The following is an 11,589-nucleotide window of genomic DNA, read 5'->3' on the forward strand; positions in this document are numbered from 1 at the left end:
AAATAATTTCCAACGAACGGTCTCGGAGAGAAAAACTCTTACAACGGACTGAGTTGATGACACACTTTATTTCTGAAATGAAAATGTCGACGACACACAAAGGCAATACGCCGGTGATTAAATGAAACTGAAATTACAAAACGTTATAATGCGAGTTCAGATTATTTAAAATGATGCTGTCATTAAACATTTTTTGGTTTAAACAGCCAGAGTTGATAGTACACCGCAGGGGGGGCAAACAAGAGTCTAAACAATATAAATCAATTCCTGTAAATCAGCGCTCATATTCAAGATTGTCTTAAAATAAATATCCATAGAAAAAATGATCCTCAGTAGACTGTAGGCATTTTAACAGTGACAGTAGTATTTGCTTTGCAACAAATGAATTGGAAAATATTTTTTCTCACGTCAAAGCTAACAGCAAAAGCTTGAACCAATAATCTAATGAGATTTTTTTCAGTCAATTTTCTACAAAGAAAAGGCTATCACACTCCACTCCCTGAACATACAAAAGTTTTTACAAATTAGTGCAGATCAGCCAGAGGCCTATAAAACGTATTGCCTTAACAAGCAGATAGAGAAAGACTTGTATCTGAAATCCTAATTTTTCTACTCCAGAGAGAGAGAGAGAACATTTATGGAAAGACATGCAGAGGGAAGCTGCTAAACTCTACAGATTACAATATTTGTTCATAAGAAAAAAACTTTTTTTTTCTTTTTACAAAGGAAAACTTGCATGTCAGTGAATCTTTATGAAGGTCAGAAGTTTGTGGTCTCCTGCTATGAATCATCTGGAGGACATATTGCATATCCTGAGCTGCAAAATAGATTGTATCATTTGCAATATGCAAGTGAAAAATATTGCCACAAACATAATAAAATATTTCCACATACGATTTGAGATAAATCAGCTCTATTTTGGTGACAGAATCTAGATTTTTTTGGACATTATTTGCAACTGCTGCTGAAGGAAAAATTGATTGTTACATTAGAAAGTAATGTATGAGGAAAATAAAACAAATACAGTAGAGAATGTAATGCTACTAAAGTGAAAATGTAGACATTTGTGCTTTATCCAAAAGAAAAAGGGTTGTGTGTATTGTGTACTAAAAACATACAAATTCCACTAAGTAATAAATATTTTGGGTTTCAATAAACCTGAAGTCAATTAAATGCTTTGTCAAAAAACACCAACACTATTAAAATGATTTTAAAAAATTAACAAAAAGTTATTTTTCTCTCTGTCGCTATTAACGGTTCTTTCCACAATTGTAAAAATCAATACATATTCAACAACAATTCCAATATTTTAAAATATTCATAGCAACTGAAATATCGTGCTGTTCAAGGGAGGTTAGAAATTATTCTATAAAAGTATTTGGATTGAAAGATGTGTTCAAAATGAAATGATGCTGTTTCACCCGTTAACACAACATACAGTATTTGACTACTTCATACATTAAAAAGAGTGATACAGTTACTGCAAATAAACATTTTAAATTAAAAAAAAAGTTCTATTGCTGACATCAATTCGAATGTAAGGCTATTCAAAATATTAAACCTGCATAATGAATAACATTACTTCTTCAGAAATAACCCTATTTCAATTAGTAGATTCACGCAGTGTGAGATCTATTAAAAATGATTGTCATTTAAAGCATTACAATGCCACAGTGCAGGCTCAAGTGATTCGAGTGCGAAAGCAATGGAAGCATTGGATAGAGTGTTGATTTAAAATGTAAAAAATAATTCACATTAGCAAAGCATGCATTTACCCCGCCCGCCATGAAACAAAATTTAAACATTCAATTTTGGACAATCATAAAGACACAAAAAGCTCCACAATTTCCCTGTTATTCCCTCTTTAAATGTACTTGCAGGAGTTTGGTGTTAAGCTGTCGTGTCCTGCTTGAGCCTTTGGCTACGGGCCTTGTAAACTTCAATCAGCAGGTCTTTGACATACTGGATTTCACGTTCTACAGACTCTGCCTTGTCCCGGAGCTCTCGGTTCCTCCCTTCAAGGCAATGCAACTGTTCCTCCAAAGTATCGAGCTCTGCCCTTTTTCGCTGGCGATACCTGCATTAAAAAAAAGAAAGACTGAATGAAGGTCTTTACCTGTCAAATTGTGTCCAATGTTGTATTTTGTGAAACAGACACTAAAACTTACCTGTGAGCGGCAGTTTTGTTCTGATCTCTCTTTTTCTGTTTTCGCTCCCCCCCGCCTTCTGCTGGAATGATGTCCTCTTCGAATTTCATAGCACAGTGGTCCTCCTTCAACCTGCATGCTTGTCTGTGCCCTGAAGACTCCAAGTTCAGACTCTCCCTAGCCATTAAAAGACACTCTGGACCCTGATCTTCAAGGAAATTACAGTGTAAATCATGTTGCCCTATCTGTAGACTTTCCGCTTTGACGTGTTCGTTGATGTTGCCTAAGAAGCTATGGTAGGCCTCAGACTGTGGTGTTGCTGGAAGATAACAACTTTCATTGCTCTGGGTCTTCCAAGAAACCGTGGCTTTTGTCACCTCCACATTAGTTTTGATACTGTTGAGCACCTCACTGCTACCAGCGCCTCCGCTGACCTCTCTCATGCTATACATCAACAGATCCTCTTTCTTATGTGGGGCATCAAGTGATCCACCAAAACCAAATCCAACACCTATACCCTTTGCACCACCTATGGCATCTTGACTGAAACAGCAATTTTTCTCTTCTTTTGGTAAAACGGAACATCTTCTGACCTCAACTGCGCTGCCCAGACAGTAGCTTTTCCCTACCAGCTGTTCTTCTTCTACACAGCCGTAGTTGCCTGTGAGGGTCACGGCTGAGTTACCTGAGTTATTTCCTTTGGAGCCCAACAAACTGCTATCATAGCCTTCGCTGACCCTCACACCATCAGGAACTCTTTTCCTACCACACCCACTGGGGCGACTGCAGCTGTACGGGGCGTGTCTTGGAATTTTGGATCGCCCAATGGGCCCACCACAGATACTCAGCAAGTCCAGTTCTCCGGTTGCCAGGGTAACAAGAAGTGGGCTGGATTCCGATTGGTTGGATGTAGAGTATGATGCGTATGGCAGCTGACTGAAAGGCTGAGGACCCACCGGCAGTGCACCCCTGTCGCATTTTCCTAACCTCGGTCCTTTCTCTGGCAGTGGCTCAGACAGGAAGTAGTCCTCTAGTTGGGCGAGTTCCTCTTGCAGCAGAGAGGTCATGACCTCCAAGTCAGAGGGCACCTGGATATCATTCTGAAGGGGTGAAGGGGGAAGGGAGGCATTGGTGGAGGAGGGAGGGGAAGGAGGGTTCGGGAGGTACGAGGAGAAATCCACTTCTTCCGTCATCCAGTCAGTGAGACCATCACCTATTGAGGAGGGGAAAATACTGCAATCGTTACAAACTAATACAGGAAGGAAAAAGTTACAGCTAAATAATAATGTTCATGCAAATATTATATAAATATCAGTCATCCATCATCGCATGTCGCAGTTTCCTAAAGGCATACTCTGATCGACAGCAGAAAATGCAAAGCAGTATTTATTTTTTTAAAGAATAAAGTTGCAGCATATATTAGGCGTAGCTACTTTATTACTTACTGTTCAAGAAGGACGAATGTGCTGCAGTGCCGAGCCCACCTGAAATGGGGAAAAATATAAAAAAGCGTACTCGCTGCAACTCACCAATTAAGTGCTGACTCTCCTCTGACACCTCCCCCCTGCACCCCTGTGATTGGCTGTGGTTAGCCTGTGGGTGAGAGAGAGTGAGGGGGTCTGCCGGGCAGACACGAAGAATCTTCCAAACAGGAGCTGATGTTGCCATCATTTTGTCTGCTGGTGCTTTGATTCAGTCCAAGTCCAAGCATATGCTGAGAGCAAACAGGGTCTGACAGATGGGCCACAGAGAGCAGGGTTGGGTGAGCATAATGAAACCTAGAGGGTGAAAGAAACAGGGTTAAGAAATGTGTCCAGCTAAAATGACCCAACTCGTTCTGTCAGATGGTGGCTGATTGATGATGATGATTGCTGCCCTCAGCAAGTTTCTCAACATGACTCAGTCTGTTCTGATGGAGAGGCAACAATGAAGAAATCACCTTCAAGTCCTCTTGAACCAATTATGGGCTTTAGTAAAATTCACAATTAACTCTCATGAACAACTACACTTAAAGCAAATGTTAATCACTGAAAACACTGAGAATAAAAGATAAACTATTCCAAAACCCAAAGTGCTCAGAACTGGCGCAGTTATACAACAGAGACCTGTGTCCTCTGAGCTTTGAAATGACTCAAAGCAAAATGCACTTGACACCCTCAAAACACATGGGACCTATGACACTGTCAAGGGCCCAGCTGTTGACAATAAACACCAGCCTAACCTCAGCATCTCTCTCTTTCTATCTCTCTGAGAAAGATCATTAAATTGGATTAAGGCAGATTAGCTATTTCCAATCACATGTTCTTTTTGGAATAATCACCTCTTTGGATCACTTAAGCCGTTTAGCAGATTAATTAATATAATGTGATATCTAAATAAAAAACCTGGCAAGACTTTCAACTGAATGTGGATACCAGCTATACCAACTGTATAATTAAATAACATATAGTAACACAGCTATCTAACAAACCTTGAGAGGAAAATTAATAAAGAAGCATAATATATCAAGGCAAAATAGACTATTTGAAGATGTTGAAATAAAATAAATTGTATAAAACAGAACATCCAGCCCAAGAACAGACCTCTCTGCAGCTGTATGTGCAACAAGCAGATAAATTGCAACAATAACAACAGAGTAGCAAACTTCCCACAGCTGTATGGATAGTAGAGAGAGTGTGACTTACTCCATTCTTGCAGAAAACTGTAGAGCTTTTTGGGTGCGTTGCAAAAAGCAAAGCACGACTTCTTTTTGGGTCCCAACTTGTACACGAATTTAGTGAGCCATCATTTTTTTTTTTTTTTAAAGCTCGTGATATCCAGAACAGCGCAAAAGGAAGAGTTGTTGCTTTGTTGTGGTCGACCTGTAAACTGAGGAGCAGCTTAATTGTGAGAAAGCATGAGTTCATTCACACCTAGCAACCAACTGCGTCACCGGGACAACGCGTGCTGAGCGTGGATCCCTCCGCCCCCCGCCCTCCCCGCCTCACCCGAGTTGTGTGTAGATCCCTCCGCCCCCGCCCTTCGCGCCTCGCCGAAGGACATCCCACAAACTCACAGCTGGGCGCCTTTGTGAAAGTAACGACTCTACTTATTACTTGTTGCTTGTTATAAAAGTGAACTAGCAGGAAACTTAAAACGCAGCAAATCTAACATAACTTGCAAAATTAGGTTACGTTACCTTTCCATGGAGAGGGAGTTAATATTTACAAAGGTTTCAAGAAAATAACCATAATTTTAGAGGACAAAGACTACTAGAGTCAGCGTCTATAATTAATGAAATTTACCCTTCGAAGTGTAGCAAAAACAAGTGGTTCCGACTTTGTTTCTAGTGTTGAAATCCTAATTCAAAAAGTAATCACATTACTTGTAACGCGTTACGCCTTGTCATTGTTTCCAATAGAAGGTTGTTGCTATAGCGACGGGGCAGTACCGACGGGCGTCGACAGCTCATTGAAATGAAGGTCCATAACCTGCTGATAGGCTTGATTTAAGTGAACGCGGCTCTCAAATACACACCTGCACCACAGCTCAGAGAGTGTATCGTATTATATGGCATGGTATTGTTTTGGAAGGGGACTATTTGATTTACAACACACTTTGTTGTTCAGTAGAAGTCTTGTGTGCAGTTGCATCTCTGTTGCATCAGTGGTCCAGGCTCAGAGCGATTGGCTGTGCGTGCTCAGACTGACGCGCCGTGATTGGTTGGAATCGGCTACATGTGAAATTTGATTGGTCGACGGTAGGCAAGGCAAAGCATCACTTTGTTGTTGTCTTTTTTTCCTCCTGCAGTGCAGTGTGCACATGTTTCACGTAAACAAACCGGGTGTGGAGAGGAGTGATGCAGTTTTTAAAAGCTGAGAAAAGCTTTGGCATTTTGTTAAAACAGAGCAGCTTGTGGTAATCAAGTCTTTTGTTAAAAGTTCTGTCTATAAAGTTAAGCAAACTGAAATGTAATGTATTATCACTCAGACTTTTCCTCCAGGATTCAGTGAGAGTTGTCCAATAATATGACTCTAGTATGTTGTCATAGGCAAACAGTCTCTTTATATTATTTTGCAATTACTCTTAATCATGATTACATTTTTACTGGATTAACATCTTTAATCAATAGCTGTCAGCTCACATTGGTATCACCTTCACTGGTGAATTGTTCAATGAAATGACAGTGAGTCAGTTAACAAGGGAAGATAAATGATTCACCCCGTGTTGTTAACTGTCATCCTAATATACTTTGAGAATCCTTATTTTTATGGTTAATTTAGAGAGACGCAGCTGGCGGAACTAAATTAATTTACTGGCAATGACTGTCAATAACAGTTATGTTAGGAATAAAGCTTTGTTTTTCCCCTTTCAGCAAATCCCGAAGCTGAGTGAATGTGGTGTTCTCCTGTTGCTATAGCGATAGCGGACACTGCCCCCTATTTTAGACTTGTTTTCTGGTTGCTGTTGCCATGGGATTTGCATCTCCGTCTCTCTCTCTCTTTCTGTCTCTCTCTCTTTCCCTTTATACCCACTGTTTTCCTCCCACCTCACCTCTGTTTCTGCACCCCTCTCTGTCCAACTGTTCCCTCGTTTCATTTGCTGACTTGCATCTCTGTGACATTATAATTTTTCCAACACCAACAGGCTTACTGCCCTTTCTGCTGAATTTTCATATTCACAGGACACTCTCGTCTAGCCTCTAATAGATCTGTCCACTTATGTCTGTGTGTTGAATGGAAGTCAAGAAACATCCAACTTCAATTGATTGCAAATATTCACATATATCCACAATGGCTAAATGAAACATTTCCTTTAAATGAAGTTAAAGATCCCTTCCAGTCATGTTGGAAGACATATAAACATACTGTGCTGACAAGAATAATTTGTGTCTGATAAGGTTTTTTCACACAAAAAAGTTAATTTAACAAGTTAAAAATTCTGCCACTGCTTCTACTTCACTGAAAAAAACGAGAATCAATGAACACTACTGGAAACAACAAGTCTGTCTGCTTCACTGAAAATGTAAAGTGTTCTGACATCCAGAAGTCTGTGTTAATCTGAGTCACTTAAAGGGACAGCCTTCTTACAGAAGAGCTGTTCAGCAAAATGCCCACCATGCAGTAGCTACCATATGAGTGGAGAGAGATTTGTAGAAAGGCTACCTGATGCAATCTAGATAAATGTGGTCGTAATGGAGACCAGATTGAGATAGTGGTAGCTGGTAAAGTTGGAGGGTCTCCCAGGAAATCGCTGACTGCTCTCTCTGTCTGTATTAATTGGTCCACTGAGGGCTTTCTGTTTGCGCATCATAAGAGAAATCCAAGGTGCTGCTCATGACAGCGCTGCTGCTGCATTTCCCTGTTGTCTCTGCTATTAACTACAATTTCCTTTGTCATTCACCAGTAACATATATAAAATGGTATAATCACCCAGCAAAATACTGTTACCTTTCCATTTTTGCTTTAGATAATCAAATAGGCACAGTGTCTCAGAACATAATATGGATAATTATAATTTTCTAGGTTGTTAAAACAAGATAACCAAATTTAACAAATTATTAATTAAGGAAAGCCTGTGAGACGAAATGAGCAACTTTGGATCCAACTGGACTTAGGTGTATTTCAGTTATTTGTAATCATTGTCTGTAGCGAGATTAAGTTGCCCATCGATACCCAAATTCATTGTCTGAATATTGTGTATGAGCGGAGAAGTCAGAAAAGTCAATGCTGCATGCCAAGTACACGTATGGCACGTTAGTAAGGGTTACACCATCATTTCATCATCATCTCTCTCAGAATTTATTGTCCTTAACTTTTGCCCCTCTTTGAACATACGATGAAAACATGGAATTCAGTTACAACTTGTGAATGGAAGCATCTCAGAGGGGATTTGTGGATGTTTTTGTGTGTGTGTGTGTGTGTGTGTGTGTGTGTGTGTGTGTGTGTGTGTGTGTGTGTGTGTGTGTGTGTGTGTGTGTGTGTGTGTGTGTGTGTGTGTGTGTGTGTGTGTGTGTGTGTGTGTAACCTACAAATCACCCATTTGTTTCTGTGTTTGGCATAAAAACTGTTAATCAAATCTATTTAAAAAAGCGACAAGCATAATATATTTTTCAATCATGAATGTTTAAACTAAGCTTCATTTGCATTCAACTGTGACAGATCTGAACCAGCCAGTCACACGTTTATGTTTATTTACTGCTCCTCAAGGATTCCATGGTAAATTTGAGGTGTTTGATGTAAAGGACTGCAGCGCCTGTTTTGTCTTCCTCTGGGATGTCATGGGTTTTAGGAGACCATTGCTAACTTACTCCTAAAGGCATCCTGAATAAAGCTGTGCATGACACACAAAGTTCAGCCTGAATTGACCTTGCATGATAAAAATTGAAGCCCATAGTGTAAAAGTTCACTTCAATATCAGCAGGAGGACAGATCATGGGCAATTGTGTTTTTTTTAATGGAAAATTGTTTAGAAAGAATGAAAAGCCTTGTACAAAAAGTTGTGGGGGAGAAAGTTATAGAATTTACAGAAATTACACCTAAAGTGAGGAAAAGCAGAACAACAATAATAACAGAATAACTGCGATCACAGATTTTTACTTAGACTTAGTGTTCGTGCCTCACTTGTTTTCCGCAAAATTTTAGCTCTTTAAGCAAACATGACAAATGGATCCCAAATGGTTTCTCAATGTCATTCACAGCACTTAAGTTGTGTCATGCTGCTTTGCAGAACTACTTAAACCCCAGAGGCTCCACGTCTGTCACCTTTGAGCTTTACACAGCCAATATTTATTCAGGCCACATGTTTCATTCACATAACACAACTTATAACTTAATACACGCTTTAGAAGTTAAGAATAGTTTCACTTTTTTTCTGAATGTCTTAAAACAATACTTACATATGTATTGGACACTGAAATCATGATTGGTTGCTGTATTTGTTCCTCGTGTTCACATTGGCGAGAAAGTGATCACTTTTTATATTTTTCAGTTTCCATATAAGTGATGTGGGACAAAATCCACAGTGCTTTTCATTTACTGTCTCTCTGCCACGGCTCAGCAAGCAAACACTGTCTGAAAAAGCACAAAGGGGGATTTAAAACTAAAATCTCTGGAAGATATTCACCTCACATCAGTTTCATCCTAACTAACACTGGATGAGGACTGTGGGTTTTGTCACTTGAAACGGCTTTAGGTGGGGGTCTCCAAAACTTTATTTTTATGTACACACGGATATGCGAGTGAATGAAGATACATTTTTTTCCCCCAAAAACAAACTACCCTTTAACATAACCACATAAGATTTCATTCTGTTTTGACACTGGATTTTAAATTCTAGACTAAATCAATCTGTTTAAGTACAGCAATTCAAACTGCTAGCTTTACTGGTCTGTGCCATTACATTTTGATTCATCATCATTATCATTTTATTTGTTATTTTTTTAGGCGGGTAGCTGATTCTTTTATTCAGAGCATTAATTAAACAGAATCAAATTCCTTCATCAGCGAACTTACCAGCAAACAAATATACTGATGGCAAAGGTCAAGGTCATGGTACCACAACAATGTTCCCCAAAATAATAATATAACAGGATAGAACTGACACGAAGATGAAGCAATAACCTCATTATTTTCTGATACATTTACTTTCATTTTTATGCACTGTGTAACCATATTTACCATTTGACAAATATAACAAGGACTGAATACTGTACATGCAGTATGATATTTGACATTACATGAAGTTTTCAGACGGTATTGACATTGAAAAGTACTTCGCTTTCATGGTCGGCAGTCAGTGAAATAAAATAAAAACACCATCCTTATGCTGGGGTGCAGCTATAGTGTTCATATAGATGTTTTTGTTGGCCTCATTAGGTCAGCGCTGGCGCTTTTAGTTATTTTCCCCTCTGGATATTTTTCAGATATTATTGTTGTGCTTGCCATGAAATTCGAAAACATGTTTCTTTTTATTGTAATTTAATGATTTGTGTATCGTGTACGCTGTGTTGAATTAATGACTGTCATTTCGCATTCCCTTCAAAGAGAGTGAAGATGATTTGTTCAAAGCTGTAAACAGTGAGCGTGGAACTTTCACTGGTGTATCAGATGCATTTAGTGAAAGATGCTTTCATCTTCTATGTCTCTGTCTACTACGAGCGCATGTAAGTGTGAGGGCATGTTGGGCAGGAGATATATTTCTCTTTAATCTCCTAAATTACTCTGAACTCACATGTGGATATGAGAACTTATAAATTACACATGTCTGTGTTGAAATGTTGTGAAGGATGTGGGAGTGGAACTTCTTTGACAGGTGATGGAATAAACTTGCCCTCTGAGCCAAGTGATATCTCCATTTCATCAGAATGTTACAGGCTGTTTTCAGACAAGGTTAATATCTCCCGTTAATATTGACAAAATCATGTGAAACCTTTACTAATTCACAGCCTGACTATCTTAATTCTGCTCTAAAGGATGGAGTGGAAAGGCCAGTCTGTGTGTGTGAAAGTGAGGGGGGGGGAATCACTCTTGGCTAATTAATATTTCACCAATAATAAGACTAGGTGTCACTCATGCTCATCACCACGCTAATGAGCTCACATGCTAAATATCTGTTTATTATTCAGCCGGGTGCACCAGAGACTCAAAGATACTGAACGACAGGATGTGTGAACATTTTTCCTAAGGTCAGAGAAGCGCAAATGGTGTGAACGCTGTCAGTGAAGCTGCTCGTTGATAAAGTCCTCTCTAGTGTCAGAGTTAGTATGAACTCTTACCCGTACTGAGCAGGAGGAGGATTGGATGCTCATTTTAATAAATATCACTAAACATAACATGTTTTTCTCTTCGAACCGGAGAATTAAAAATTAACATTTCAAGCGCTGAATATAATTGGTACCTGTCAGGGGTAAGGTGTGTTTCCGTGATTACCTACGCGTCTGTTAAATATTCCAGTGATCCCTGCAATAAATTAATCACACACACCAGTCATACATTATTATCCATCTGTACATGCACCTCTCTTTGACTGATTTGAAACACGGGCACGAGAAGAGATGCACCGTCTAAATATTTTTCTACAGAAACTCTTACAAGAACCTGTTTTTGCTTGACCGGAAAAAAGCGGGAAAGTTAGCAAGGAGTTTGTTTTTTTTCTTTTACATGATTTCAAATTTCTCTATGTTGAATCATGCATGTTAAGTTGCATGTAATTTCATTTCATGTTTTTAGCCTGGTTTTATTTTTATGTGACCTACCTAATGCAGAGCGAGCCGTATAATCAAACACACTGTGCCAGAAATACACGCTGCATGTGGGGGTCAATACTTCTGCAACAGCTCCTGTAGATAAATCGGAGTTAATGAGCCAATTAACTAATTAAACCACCTGACTGTTGTTATGTAAATATACAAGTTGCAGTTTCTTAAAGGGGGAACACCTTTTATTGTGTGTTTTCATGTAAA

At 39.2% G+C, this 11,589-nt stretch overlaps 1 protein-coding gene across 1 annotated transcript; it reads right to left on the reverse strand.

The window, feature by feature from the left end:
* Positions 1 to 93: 93 nt before the first annotated feature.
* atf5a (activating transcription factor 5a) lies at positions 94 to 3,838 on the reverse strand. Its single transcript, XM_062433262.1, has 3 exons — positions 3,677 to 3,838; positions 2,169 to 3,360; positions 94 to 2,077 (listed from the first exon to the last, which is right to left on the reverse strand). The coding sequence occupies exons 1-3, from the start codon at positions 3,816 to 3,818 to the stop codon at positions 1,891 to 1,893; spliced, it is 1,521 nt and encodes a 506-aa protein (XP_062289246.1). The 5' UTR covers positions 3,819 to 3,838; the 3' UTR covers positions 94 to 1,890.
* Between the last annotated feature and the right edge of the window lie 7,751 nt (positions 3,839 to 11,589).

This window comes from Scomber scombrus, chromosome 14, assembly GCF_963691925.1.
Source record: "Scomber scombrus chromosome 14, fScoSco1.1, whole genome shotgun sequence".
Classification (NCBI taxonomy): Eukaryota; Metazoa; Chordata; class Actinopteri; order Scombriformes; family Scombridae; genus Scomber; species Scomber scombrus.

Excerpts from the sequence above, each read along its gene's own strand:
- atf5a (XM_062433262.1), bottom strand. The coding sequence starts at position 3,818 with ATGATGGCAACATCAGCTCCTGTTTGGAAGATTCTTCGTGTCTGCCCG. Across the intron at positions 3,361-3,676 it reads GGAGAGTCAGCACTTAATTG|GTGATGGTCTCACTGACTGG; the intron begins GTGAGTTGCAGC and ends CCTCCTCAATAG. Across the intron at positions 2,078-2,168 it reads AACAAAACTGCCGCTCACAG|GTATCGCCAGCGAAAAAGGG; the intron begins GTAAGTTTTAGT and ends TTTTTAATGCAG.